Genomic DNA, 14728 nt, shown 5'->3' on the forward strand with positions numbered 1-14728 from the left:
GGTCGGGTGTATCAGAGAGGGACAGGAATTGGAGTACAGGACTCTGATCGCTGACTATGCCGAGTGGTCTCAGGCAAACCATCTGGTCCTTAATGTGGACAAGACCAAGGAGCTGGTCATCGACTTCAAGAAGAGAATGACCCCGGTGGAGCCCATAAAGATCCAGGGCCGGGTGGTGGCAGTAGTGGGGGAGTACAAGTACCTGGGAGTTCACTTGAACAGCAGACTGGACTGGAAGGACAACTGCAAAGCTGTTTACAAGAAGGGCAAGAGCAGACTCTTTTTCCTGAGGAAGCTTAGGTCCTTTGATGTGTGCAGCAAGCTGTTGGAGGTCTTTTATCAGTCTGTTGTGGCCAGTGCCCTGTACTTTGCAGTGGTTTTGTTGGGGAAGCAGCACCAGCAAAAGGACTTAAACCGGATTGACAGACTCATTCGGAAAGCCGGCCAAACTATTGGCACGCAGTTGGAGGTGTTTGTGTCAGGGAGGGACAAGAGGACACTGGAGAAACTGCTAACCATCATGGACAATCCTGCCCACCCTCTCCACCAGACAATTGTGGGACAGCGGACCTCATACTCCAACAGGCTCCTTCAGCTTCATTCCCACAGTGTTCCATTCAAGAACTACTTCATTCCGCACTCCATCCAGCTGTATAATCACTCGCCATACAGAAATAGATGATGTATATCACCTCACACCTTCTATGTTAGCTACTTATCTTTGTTTTTAATGTCAATTTTCTGCTCGATTCACTCTTTATTTTATGCTGCAGCGGTCACATATACTGTAATATTGTACATATGATATAGACATAATATAATATATCAGTATATATAATATACTGTACATATATTATGTAAATATTACTTATATATGTTATATTTTATATTGCTATATTTAGTCTATTTATACCTGCATTGTCCTTTCCATCCTTACACTTTCCATCATTGTAACTGAGCTACTGTGTGGAACAATTTCCCTTGTGAATCATTCAAGTTTGTCTAAGTCTATTATAGGAAAAGTGAAGAGTTTGGGAACAACAGCAAGTCAGCCACCAAGTGGAAGGCCACATAAACTGACAGAGAGGGGTCAGCGGACTCTCAAGCGCATAGTGCAAAGACTTTCTGCACAATCAGTTGCCACGGCGCTCCAAACTTCATGAGACCTTCCAATTAGCCCACGTACAGTACGCAGAGAGCTTCATGGAGTGCTACTGCTGGTTGTCTCCACAAGCTGGATAGTGTGTACCACGGAGCACTGAGATTCTTCACCAACTGCGCTCCGTTTACTCACCATGGACATCTTTATGTGCTCGACGCCTCAATCATTGGTATATGTTCATCTACAAAACCATTTTGGGTATCACTCCATCTTATCTATCTTGTCTTTTAACAAAGAAACACGGAGGTCACAATCAATGAATCAATGAATGATCTGTAATTTGTCGTCCCCGAAGTAAGAACTGAACTGGGCAAGAAAGCATTTAGGTTTTCAGCGCCGAAGACTTGGAATAACCTACAATCGGATCTTCAACTTCAAAGCCTTGTTACGTTAAAAGCTTTTGCGAAAGGATTGCAGTCTACCTTGTCTGTATGCACACATGTTATATGAGCATGTTTTAATGTTGTAAATTGGATGTTTTATGTGTTGTTTACTGTTTTTAATTTAACCTTGCTGCTGCCCTCTTGGCTAGGTCTCCTTGGAAAAGAGATCTTTGATCTCAATGGGATTTACCTGGTTAAATTAAGGCTTAAAAAAAATAAAATATGGCCGAGCAGCTGCATCTAAGCCATACATCACCAAGTCCAATGCAAAGCGTGGTATGCAGTGGTGTACAGCACGTGGCCACTGGATTCTAGAGCAGTAGAGACGCCTTCTCTGGACTGATGAAGCACGCTTTTCAATCTGGCAATCTGATGGACCAGTCTGGGTTTGGAGTTTGCCAGGAGAGCGCTACATTTCGGACTATATTGTGTCGTGGGTGAAATTTGGTGGAGGAGGAATTATGGTGTGGGGTTGGTTTTTCAGGAGTTGGGCTTGACCCCTTTGTTCCAGTGAAAGGAACTTTGAATAGTCCAGGTTACCAAAACATTTTGGACTTCAAGTTCATATGTGAGTCAAGGCAGGTGGCCAAATACTTTTGGCAATACAGTGTATGTTTTACAGTTACCCTTTTTTAAAATTGAGCAGGATTTCTTACCTCCCAGTAAATGGAGTCATCAAAGCAGTTTTGGTCCGGAGGTTGTCCCCAGATGGGCAACTTCATTATTAAACCTTGGGCAAGAAAATACATTTTCAGTCACACTGGGTGTTGGGTCTTTTTGAGTATTCATACAGGAAATAAAAGTACTATCAAAATTATGTCAGTTAGCATGTGTCACATACAAAGTTATATGACCCTAAGGCAGGAGTGTCAAAGTCATTTTAGTTCAGGGGCCACATGGAGGAAAATCTATTCCCAAGTGGGCTGGACTGGTAAAATCATGTCAGGATAACTTAAAAATAGAGACAACTTCAAATGGTTTTCTTTGTTTAAAACATAGAAGAAGCACAATTTGAAAACATACAATTCATAATGTTGTTTTTTTACACTTACATATTGCTGTTCATAGTCTATTTTCATTTGTTGTGATTTATTATTTCTGAATAAATGATGTGATAATGTTCATCGGTCAAGCAGGTGTGAGTCTGGCAGAGTTTTAAAATGCTCTAATTGGTGTAAAAATGTAATCTAGTTGAAGATGAATCAAATAGTAATTCTGAAAATCAAATTACAGGATGTTGTTAATGTCATTTACTCATTTTCCTCAAATGATGTGGTTTATTCTGTACTTATGTAGCGTGATCTACAACAAAACGTGTGAATTTGGACTCATTTCATCAATCACACATGAAGATAGTAGGAGATGTATATTATTTCAGCCTATTTATGTGCACCCAGATAATGTGTCCCCAGTCCGCCCCCTCCGAAATCATGCGCACTCCTGCAGCAGGGGATGCAAAGAATTGCTCTGGCGACATCCAGTGGACATATTCAGAAGAGCAGTTTCTTTCATTCACAAATTTCAGTTAATTTTTACACTTGGAAAAATTCCTTGCCCTGATGTAGGATCTTAACCGAGGATGTCGCTGTGGCTTGTGTACCCCTTTGAGACACTTGTAATTTAGGTCTATGTAAATAAATATGAATTGATTGATTGAAAATCATTTTTCGGACGTGATAAAACCTGTTCGCGGGCCGTTGGTTTGACACCCGTGCTCATGAATTGATTACCGTGGACCCCGTCTTAAACAAGTTTAAAAAATTATTCGGGTGTTACCATTTAGTGGTCAATTGTACGGAATATGTAAACTGTGCAATCTACTAATAAAAGTTCCAATCAATCAATAAGGTGTGCGGTGGCAAAATTGGCTGAAAAAGTTAACACGCCAACGTTAGCATGCTAAAATTAATATGCTAACAAATGGAATGTGTCAAATACCAAGTGCTATGACTTTGATGTAGGCCGCTAAAAAACACATTTTGTTGAGTGTAATTCACCAAATCCCCACAAGGTTGAGCAACAACACGAGACAACTTTAAAATTGCGTTAATTTATGAAACATTTGCTGTAAAAATGTTGTATCTACAATTCTACGATTTGTTTTTATTTTTTTTATTTTTACAAAAAAGAAAATTTGAGTAGTTTGCGAGTCACAATACTATTTATAGTTTTTATTAGAGATGTCCTTTTTTGCCGATATTCCGATAGTGTCCTACTCTTGATTACCGATTCCGATATCAACCGATACCGAAATATACAGTGGTGGAATGAACACATTATTATGCCTAATTTTGTTGTGACGCCCGGCTGGATGCATTAAACAATGTAACAACGTTTTCCAAAATAAGAGAACAACTTCAATTCAAGTTATAGAAAAAAGTGCCATCATGGCACTGCCGTATTTAGTATTGAAGTCACAAAGTGCATTATTTTTTTCAACATGCCTCAAAACAGCAGCTTGGAATTTGGGAGATGCTCTCCCTGAGATAATCCTGATACCCCTACTTTCACAAGGTGCATTATTTTTTAAAATATTTTTTTAAAGATCCCTCAAAACAGCAGCTACAAAAACAATGAAGGGATACAGCTTCAGTCCAGAGTATACTAGAGTAATAAAATACACAATAACATAACATTTAGTAGACTGCCTGGCATACTGTATAACATGAAATTATAAACTGGGCTCAATCTGCCCTGCTCTAACGTATTTGTATGAGTAACACAAATGTGCTGCAAGCTAGTGGTGAGTGCTTGAAGTGGCCTCAGTCTGTCAGAGCTTCTGAAATGCTGCGTTGAGACAGGACACCTCCGTTCACTGAAAGCTGCTTTCAGTGTTTGCTTTTCATCCATCTTCCGGTTGTAGTCATCGTGTATCTCCTTATGATTCTTGAAGAGGCGCTAGATCAAATTGCTCGTATTAAAGGAAGACGTCTTTGTTCCTCCTCGCATAACCAACATTTTGCAGTCATTGCAAATTGCCAGTTTTTTTATCCGTCAGACACACTTTTGAAATAATCCCAAACCATAGACATGGTGTCGTTAGTCAGTCACCGAGCGAGCTGGCTTGTTAGCCACGGCTACAGCACCGGCAACAACACACTCTTGTTGTTATGCTACGCTCGCGGCGGTTTGATGAGGTCATCAAGCGTCGCCAGTAAACCTCTCATGCTGCAGTCGTCAACTCCTGTGTTGTTTGTGGGAGAGTAGAGAGGCTGCTGACTGGAAGACGCAACTGCTCTGTACTGCTCCCTATGTTCGTGTTAAACCGGATATGTACCACTCTGTACAGTGGCGCTTTAAAAATAATTAATTTTATTTGTTGAAACTGATACCCATAATTTCTGATTTACATTTTAAAGCATTTATTGGCCGATATTATCGGACATCTCCAGTTTTTATTTGTGTGTACAGTCTGGATACCATTGCCAACTATTGGCTGGCATGCATATTGCAGAGTCAATGTCGTGTGATTGTGTTTTTCAGTGGGTTGTTTTGCTCCAATGGAATACATTGCAAGTGGCAATTTTCAAAACATTTTCAAACTGTATCATTTTTTGATGAATCGTGTGGAACGGATCTCATTCCACTGTACAGGTGGTGTCACCAACAAATTAACAGATAAGTGCATAAAGTGCCGTCTGTCATCTCCACCCACCTGTAATGGCCCCTCCAACCAGAGCAAACCCAAGGGATGAAGCCAAGGCGGCGGCTTGCATGGCGGCGTTCCCGCTAAAAGGTGAGCAGACTTCATGTGAGCTTGAATTAAACACGGCAATATTTCAAAACTCTTATTGACACCTACTTCTCTTTTTTACCCAAAGCCACAGCCACAATACCAGCCAAGCCTCCCAGGATGCCCGGCATGCCGTGCAGATTGTGGACACCACAGGTATCCTGGATGCCCAGATTCGATGCCAGAATAGGCTGCAGAGAAAAGCCACGTCAGTATGAGTATGTGGGTTGTTATGGTATGCCAGGGGTCACCAACGCGGTGCCCGCGGGCACCAGATCGCCCGTAAGGACCAGATGAGTCGCCCACTGGCCTGTTCTAAAAATAGCTCAAATAGCAGCACTTCAGAGTGAGCTGCCTCTATTTTTTTTATTTAATTTATTTACTAGACAGCTGGTCTCGCTTTGCTCGTCATTTTTAATTCTAAGAGAGACAAAATCAAATAGAATTTGAAAACCCTAGAAAATATTTTAAAGACTTGGTCTTCACTTGTTTAAATAAATTCCTTTTTTTTTTTACTTTGCTTCTTATAACTTTCAGAAAGACAATTTTAGAGACAAAATACAACCTCAAAAATGATTTTAGGATTTTTAAACACATATACCTTTTTACCTTTTAAATACATTCCTCTTCTTTCCTGACAATTTAAATCCATGTTCAGATACATTTGTTTTTTTTATTGAAAAGAATAATAAATACATTTTAATTTAATTCTTCATTTTAGCTTCTGTTTTTTCGACGAAGAATATTTGTTAAATATTTCTTCAAACTTATGATTAAAATAAAATAAAAAATATCTGGCAAATCTACAAAATCTGTAGAATCCAATTTAAATCCTATTTCAAAGTCTTTTGAATTTCTTTTAAAATTTTTGTTCTGGAAAATGTGGAAGAAATAATGATTTGTCTTTGTTAGAAATATAGCTTGGTCCAATTTGTTATATATTCTAACAAAGTGCAGATTGGATTTTAACCTATTTAAAACATGACATCAAAATTCTAAAATTAATCTTCCATCCATCCATCCATCATCTTCCGCTTATCCGAGGTCGGGTCGCGGGGGCAGCAGCCTAAGCAGGGAAGCCCAGACTTCCCTATCTCCAGCCACTTCGTCTAGCTCTTCCCGGGGGATCCCGAGGCGTTCCCAGGCCAGCCGGGAGACATAGTCTTCCCAACGTGTCCTGGGTCTTCTCCGTGGCCTCCTACCAGCTGGACGTGCCCTAAACACCTCCCTAGGGAGGCGTTCGGGTGGCATCCTGACCAGATGCCCGAAACCACCTCATTTGGCTCCTCTCCATGTGGAGGAGCAGCGGCTTTACTTTGAGTTCCTCCCGGATGGCAGAGCTTCTCACCCTATCTCTAAGGGAGAGACCCGCCACACGGCGGAGGAAACTCATTTGGGCCGCTTGTACCCGTGATCTTATCCTTTCGGTCATGACCCAAAGCTCATGACCATAGGTGAGGATGGGAACGTAGATCGACCGGTAAATTGAGAGCTTTGCCTTCCGGCTCAGCTCCTTCTTCACCACAACGGATCGATACAACGTCCGCATTACAGAAGACGCCGCACCGATCCGCCTGTCGATCTCACGATCCACTCTTCCCTCACTCGTGAACAAGAATCCTAGGTACTTGAACTCCTCCACTTGGGGCAGGGTCTCCTCCCCAACCCGGAGATGGCACTCCACCTTTTTCCGGGCGAGAACCATGGACTCTGACTTGGAGGTGCTGATTCTCATTCCGGTCGCTTCACACTCGGCTGCGAACCGATCCAGTGAGAGCTGAAGATCCCGGTCAGATGAAGCCATCAGGACTACATCAGCTGCAAAAAGCAGAGACCTAATCCCGTGGCCACCAAACCGGATCCCCTCAACGCCTTGGCTGGGCCTAGAAATTCTGTCCATAAAAGTTATGAACAGAATCGGTGACAAAGGACAGCCTTGGCGGAGTCCAACCCTCACTGGAAACGTGTCCGACTTACTGCCAGCAATGCGGACCAAGCTCTGACACTGATCGTACAGGGAGCGGACTGCCACAATAAGACAGTCCGGTACCCCATACTCTCTGAGCACTCCCCACAGGACTCCCCGAGGGACACGGTCGAATGCCTTCTCCAAGTCCACAAAGCACATGTAGACTGGTTGGGCAAACTCCCATGCACCCTCAAGAACCCTGCCGAGAGTATAGAGCTGGTCCACAGTTCCACGACCAGGACGAAAACCACACTGTTCCTCCTGAATCCGAGGTTCGACTATCCGGCGAAGCCTCCTCTCCAGTACACCTGAATAAACCTTACCGGGAAGGCTGAGGAGTGTGATCCCACGATAGTTGGAACACACCCTCCGGTCCCCCTTCTTAAAGAGAGGGACCACCACCCCGGTCTGCCAATCCAGAGGTACCGCCCCCGATGTCCACGCGATGCTGCAGAGGTTTGTCAACCAAGACAGCCCCACAGCATCCAGAGCCTTAAGGAACTCCGGGCGGGTCTCATCCACCCCCGGGGCCTTGCTGCCGAGGAGCTTTTTAACTACCTCAGCGACCTCAGCCCCAGAAATAGGAGAGTCCACTGCAGCGTCCCCAGGCACCGCTTCCTCAAAGGAAGACGTGTTGGTGGGATTGAGGAGGTCTTCGAAGTATTCCCTCCACCGATCCACAACATCCACAGTCGAAGTCAGCAGAACACCATCCGCACCATACACGGTGTTGATAGTGCACTGCTTCCCCTTCCTGAGGCGGCGTATGGTGGTCCAGAATCGCTTCGAAGCCGTCCAGAAGTCGTTTTCCATGGCTTCCCCGAACTCTTCCCATGTCCGAGTTTTTGCCTCCGCGACCGCTAAAGTTGCACACCGCTTGGCCCGTCGGTACCCGTCCACTGCCTCCGGAGTCCTATGAGCCAAAAGAACCCGATAGGACTCCTTCTTCAGCTTGACGGCATCCCTCACTGCTGGTGTCCAACAACGGGTTCTGGGATTACCGCCACGACAGGCACAGACAACCTTGCGGCCACAGCTCCTGTCAGCCGCCTCGACAATAGAGGTTCGGAACATGGTCCACTCGGACTCAATGTCCAGCACCTCCCTCGTGACATGTTCAAAGTTCTCCCGGAGGTGTGAATTGAAACTCTCTCTGACAGGAGCCTCTGCCAGACGTTCCCGGCAGACCCTCACAATGCGTTTGGGCCTCCCAGGTCTGTCCGGCATCCTCCCCCACCATCACAGCCAACTCACCACCAGGTGGTGATCGGTAGAAAGCTCCGCCCCTCTCTTCACCCGAGTGTCCAAAACATAAGGCCGCAAATCCGATGACACAACTACAAAGTCGATCATGGAACTGCGGCCTAGGGTGTCCTGGTGCCAAGTGCACATATGGACACCCTTATGTTTGAACATGGTGTTTGTTATGGACAATCCGTGACGAGCACAAAAGTCCAATAACAAAACACCACTCGGGTTTAGATCCGGGCGACCATTCTTCCCAATCACGCCTCTCCAGGTGTCACTGTCGTTGCCAACATGAGCGTTGAAGTCCCCCAGTAGGACAAGGGAATCACCTGGGGGAGCACTTTCCAGTACTCCCTCGAGTGTGCCCAAAAAGGGTGGGTATTCTGAACTGCTGTTTGGTGCGTAAGCACAAACAACAGTCAGGACCCGTCCCCCCACCCGAAGGCGAAGGGAAGCTACCCTCTCGTCCACTGGGTTGAACTCAAACGTACAGGCTTTGAGCCGGGGGAAAACAAGAATTGCCGCCCCAGCCCGTCGCCTCTCACTGCCGGCAACGCCAGAGTGGAAGAGGGTCCAGTCCCTCTCGAGAGAACTGGTTCCAGAGCCCTTGCTGTGCGTCGAGGTGAGTCCGACTATATCCAGCCGGAACTTCTCTACCTCGCGCACTAGCTCAGGCTCCTTCCCCCCCAGTGAGGTGACGTTCCACGTCCCAAGAGCTAGCTTCTGTAGCCGAGGATCGGACCGCCAAGTGCCCTGCCTTCGGCTGCCGCCCAGCTCACATTGCACCCGACCTCTATGGCCCCTCCTATGAGTGGTGAGCCCATTGGAGGGATGACCCACGTTGCCTCTTCGGGCTGTGCCCGGCCGGGCCCCATGGGGACAGGCCCGGCCACCAGGCGCTTGCCATCGTGCCCCAACTCCGGGCCTGGCTCCAGAGCGGGGCCCCGGTGACCCGCGTCCGGGCGAGGGAAATCTGAGTTCATTTTGTTGTAATTCCATAGAAGTCTTTGAGCTGCTCTTTGTCTGATCACTCACCTAGGACCTGTTTGTCTTGGGAGACCCTACCAGGGGGCATGAAAGCCCCCAGACAACAGAGCTCCTAGGATCATTGGGACACGCAAACTCCTCTACCACGGTAAGGTAGCAGCTCAGAGAGGAGTAAATTAATCTTAATCAGGAAAAATTACTAATGATGTTCCATAAATGATTTTTTAAATTTTTTCAAAAAGATTCGAATGAACTGGTTTTTCTCTTCTTTTTTTCGGTTGAATTTTGAATTTTAAATAGTCGAAATTGAAGATAAACTATGTTTCAAAATTTAATTTTAATTTTTTTCGTGTATTCTCCTTTTTTAAACCGTTTAATTAAGTGTTTTTTTTCATCATTTATTCTCTACAAAAAACCTTCCGTAAAAGGAAAAAAAATGTACGACGGATTGACATAGACAGAAATACCCTTTTTTATATATATATATATATATATATATATATATATATATATATATATATATGTATATATATATATATATATATATTTATTTATTAAAGGTAAATTGAGCAAATTGGCTATTTCTGGCAATTTATTTAAGTGTGTATCAAACTGGTAGCCCTTCGCATTAATCAGTACCCAAGAATTAGCTCTTGGTTTCAAAAATGTTGGTGACCCCTGTGGTATGCAGTTGATTTACTTCAACTCACTGTTAGGTACTTGAAGCCCACTGTGGAAATAATGCCGGCCACAAATCCAATCAGCATCGCCCCGAATGGCCCGATGTTCATATCGGCACACGTTCCCACGGCAACGCCACCAGCAAGTGTGGCGTTCTGAATGTGCACCTGTAGGAGTAAAAGATGACAGGACATGTATGAAACGCACATTTTAGGCTTCGCCGTGTCAGGAATAGTTGCCCGACCATGTCTAGTTTTCCTTTGTGCTCCACCAGGCTGGAGACGGCGTAAGCAGAAAGCACGCAGGCGGCCAGGGAGAGGTAGGTGTTGATGACTGCCGTGAGCTGGGTGAAGCCTGGTTCGGCAATAGCTGAGTTGAAACTGGGCCAGAACATCCAGAGGAACACGGTCCCTGTGAAGAAGATGACTCGGTACAATCACAGCAAGTAGCAGAAAGTATTATTCGGAGGTCTGTTGGTTTGACAAACACTGGTATACTGGTACCCTTGAGCAACTACACCTCAGCATCCTTGAGCGTTGAAGCTGCCTAGACATTTGTGTCCACTAGATGGTGTTGAAAACTTGGATTCAATTGTGTATAGTCTCTTACCAATCATAGCAAACATATCAGAGTGGTAGACAGATCCGTCATTCTCGTGGCCGTTTCTCAGACCGGGCCTGTAAAGCATCCGAGCCACGGCCAAACCAAAATAGGCCCCGTAGGCGTGGATGATCATGGAGGCCCCGACGTCGTTGGCCTGTAAAAAGAACAGACATTAGTGTCCTAAATCGTCATTTTTAATTCACATCAGAAATGACTTGGAAAAAGTGTTCTTTTATGTCTATCAAGGACTAGAAAAGATGATAGGATGGCTTGTATTGTTTTGTTTTTTGCCCGATTATGCAAAAGTTACACAACTGATATTGATTTAACTTAAGAGTCAGATGCAATTAGAATTAAAAGCCATTCACTTCCATTGACTGCCTTGTTTTTGTGTAAGTGCTGATTGCAGAAAATAAAACCCAAAACTTAGTCCATATATTCAATGGAGTAGATGTACTTTTTCTAAGTCGAAGGAATACAATAAATTAGGGCTGGGCGATATGGCCTTTTATTGATATCTGGATATTTTTAGGCCATGTCACGATACTCCATATATATCTGGATACTGTGCCTTAGCCTTGAATGAACACTTGATGCATATAATCACAGCAGTATGATGATTCTTTGTGTCTACATTCAAACATTCTTCTTCATACTGCATTAATATATGCTACTTTTAAACTTCATGCAGAGAGGGAAATCACAACTAAAAGTGTATTTATGAAACAGTTATTAAGCAGTGGCACAAACATTCATGTCATTTCCGAAACAGAAAGTGCAAGATTGTCAGAGACATTTTAAAACAAGCTATTAGTGCACTTTTGTGCATGATGTCACTAAGATGACATATCAAAACAACACTAAATTGAATTGCACTTTTTGTACAGAACGCCACTACAATAGTTTAAAACAAATAAAGTGCACTTTTGTGCATGATGTCACTAAGATGACATAGCCAAACAATACTAAATTAAATTGCACTTTTTGTACAGAACGCCACTACAATAGTTTAAAACAAATAAAGTGCACTTTTGTGCATGATGTCACCCAAGATATTTCAATAAGTGTCAAATAAAAATGAGCTGCATAATAGGAAATCAAATGGTGTATGTCCTTCGCTATGTGGTAGGTTGCGGTGTTGATGTGGAAATAGTTGCATGGGCATTCTGTGGGTGTGGCACTGAACGGAGATGTTGACATGCGGAGTTTCAAGCACTCATCATTCTCTCGTGGTTGACTTTTCAAATGATGCTACTTTAGCAGTGCTGCTACTTTTTGTAGCAACGCTTCTGCCGCGTCCTTGACTTGTTACGGTTGTCTGTTCAACATCTTCCCGCTTGAAGCCAAACCACCGCCAGGCGATGGACCCCCTGCTGTTTTTCTTGGGAATTAATTCTTCTTTCATTTGTTACCAGATTTGCATCTTTCTTTCTCTCGTATTACCACTCGCACCACTCCGCTAGCATCACAGCTAACTTTACCATGCCGTTACCTCTCTGCTCGGCGAGGGCGTATACGTATGTGACGTATGTAAGAGGGTGCGCTTGTTTTATGTTTCTGTGCGAAGGAGAGACAAGAAAGAGTGAGAAGAGCCTGCAGTGTAATGCCAGCAACTAAAAGCAACTGTGTGAGAACGTATACTCCAATATCACCATATAGTCATTTTCTATATCGCACAGAGACAAACCCGCGATATATCGAGTATATTTCATATATCGCCCAGCCCTACAATAAATGTTGTGTGCAGAATATGTCAAGGTTGACTCACCCCCATGATTTCTGCCACCAGGTGCTCGTTTATGGAGAATATGCTGATCTCCAGGATGGTCATGATGAGCAGCTGAACGGGGCTGGTTTTACCCAGTACTGCTCCGAAGGAGATTAAGACGGTGGCTGTGCTGAAGTCTGCATTGATGATTCTTCAAGGAGAGGTGAGAAGGCAAGCCATTAGGAACACAAAAGTGAGAACAGTTTAAGAAAATTCTATATGAAATTAGTCTGGAAAATTTGCAAGGTTTTTTTAAAACTCGCTCCCACCTAAAAAAAAAAAAGAGGCTTCACTTCACATCTTTATAGAAAGAACCTATAAGTCGTAATTAGACCAAAATATAAAAATGTGTTTCATTCTTAATTTTTATGTTATGATGTCCTGGCTGGTCAGTACAATATGGCTATGGAGATAGTAGTTGACATCAGTAATAGTAAAACAATTAAAAAAAGACAAAAACAACATTGCCTCTCAAGTCAATAGATTTTATGATAGCCACAGTATGAGCCCCTCCTCCCCCATACAAACACTTCATAGGACCAACATCCCAGAATGAACAAAAAAAAAAGAATCATGATTTTTCCCTATGGTAGTAGTGTCAAACTTGGCAGTTATGGAAGCTTGTAACAGTGAATAACATATGAACATACATGTTTAAGGATTAGCCTCATTATATTACACAATTGCCTATGCATTTGATTATTATACAGTTTTCTACTTACACATCCATCCATTTTCTACCGCTTGTGGAGCCTATCTCAGCTGCACATGGGTGGAAGGCGGGGTACACACTACTTACACAGTAAACATTTTTTTCGATTTTGCGGTTAAAAAAAACTTGTTTTTCAGTCACCAGAATTTTTTTTAAATTTTAGTGTTTTTTTTTTTATTTTACTTTTTTTAAGATTACTGTAAATAAAAAAAAAAAGTGTGAATGTTGTCTGTCTATCTGTGTTGGCCCTGCGATGAGGTGGCGACTTGTCCAGGGTGTACCCTGCCTTCCACCCGAATGCAGCTGAGATAGGCTCCTGCGACCCCAGAATGGGACACCCGGTAGGAAATGGATGGATGGATTTAAAAAAAAAAAAAGAGCGCCACAACAAAATTCTGCTGACTAAGTTACCAGTTTTTTACCCAAAAATTTATTGTAACTACCGTATTTCCTTGAATTGCCGCCGGGGCGCTAATTATTTTAAAACCTCTTCTCACTCCAGCACTTACCAAAGGAATGCAGTAAAAATTTGAGTGTGATGTAAGTTTGGACTTTAAATCCTACTGAATAGCTCCTAATCTTCTTCCCTTTATGCAATTTCAAATTACCGGTATTGAAATCAGCCTCCTCCATTTTGAAAATGATGACAGGGGAAGTGTCACTCGTGACGTCACGAGTTTGACCAGGCGGTAATGCTAAGCATGCGCTAATTATTTTGGGAAGCGAGTTTGACCCGGCAGTAATTCAAGGCAGGCGCGTACTATATGTCCTGCGGCTATTCAAGGAAATACGGTAATCTAACTTGAAAACCGGTATCACTATTTTTTTACTGTAAAATTCTGGCAACTGAGCTGCTAATTTTTTTTTGTGTTCTTACAGTAAGTCAGCAATTGTTTTTATAGTGTATTAGTATATTTGAAAAAGCGGAATATATATGAGGATACCGTATTTCTTTGAATTGCCGCCAGGGTGCTAATTAATTTAAAACCTCTCCTCATTCCGGCGTTTACCAAAGGCGTGCGGTAAAAGCAAGCATGCGCTAATTATTTTAAAACCTCTTCTCACTCCGGGGCTTACCAAAGGCATGTGCTTATAAATTTGAGTGTGATGTAAGGATACCATCATGAAAAGCACATTTAATAAAAAATACGTTATTATGGTCTTACCTTTACTTCTAAATGAAGTCCATGCGCAGCTCCTTCTGATCAAAAGCATCGATAGCTTGTTTATAGAAGTCTTCCTTATCTTTCTTCAGTTTTAAAAGTCTCTCTGTCTCGATGGAGATCTTCCTTTACTACCTCCTGCTTCGATTGAAAGTCCAGTTTAGAAAACTGTTTTATTTTAGATATGTAATCCTCCATTTTAAAAGTGCAAGCGAGAGGAAAAAATAAACGATCGCTGCTCACTCTTGCTGCTTGTTGTCACTTCTTCTGCAGCCGAGTTGTCCCAAAAAGGATCACTAGCGCCCTCTACCACCAGGAG

At 43.3% G+C, this 14728-nt stretch overlaps 1 protein-coding gene across 1 annotated transcript in view; it reads right to left on the bottom strand.

Annotated features, from left to right (window-relative positions):
* The window catches only part of rhag (Rh associated glycoprotein), a 32717-nt gene that overhangs the window by 1489 nt on the left and 16500 nt on the right, over positions 1 to 14728 (bottom strand). The window contains exons 3-9 of the mRNA XM_061886325.1: positions 12535 to 12685; positions 10773 to 10920; positions 10408 to 10574; positions 10193 to 10330; positions 5348 to 5469; positions 5201 to 5274; positions 2202 to 2275 (exon numbers count right to left, since the gene is read on the bottom strand). Coding sequence (XP_061742309.1) covers positions 2202 to 2275; positions 5201 to 5274; positions 5348 to 5469; positions 10193 to 10330; positions 10408 to 10574; positions 10773 to 10920; positions 12535 to 12685 — 874 coding nt within the window. The remainder of the gene's footprint in view (positions 1 to 2201; positions 2276 to 5200; positions 5275 to 5347; positions 5470 to 10192; positions 10331 to 10407; positions 10575 to 10772; positions 10921 to 12534; positions 12686 to 14728) is intronic.

The sequence above is a fragment of the Nerophis ophidion genome, linkage group LG24, assembly GCF_033978795.1.
Source record: "Nerophis ophidion isolate RoL-2023_Sa linkage group LG24, RoL_Noph_v1.0, whole genome shotgun sequence".
Classification (NCBI taxonomy): Eukaryota; Metazoa; Chordata; class Actinopteri; order Syngnathiformes; family Syngnathidae; genus Nerophis; species Nerophis ophidion.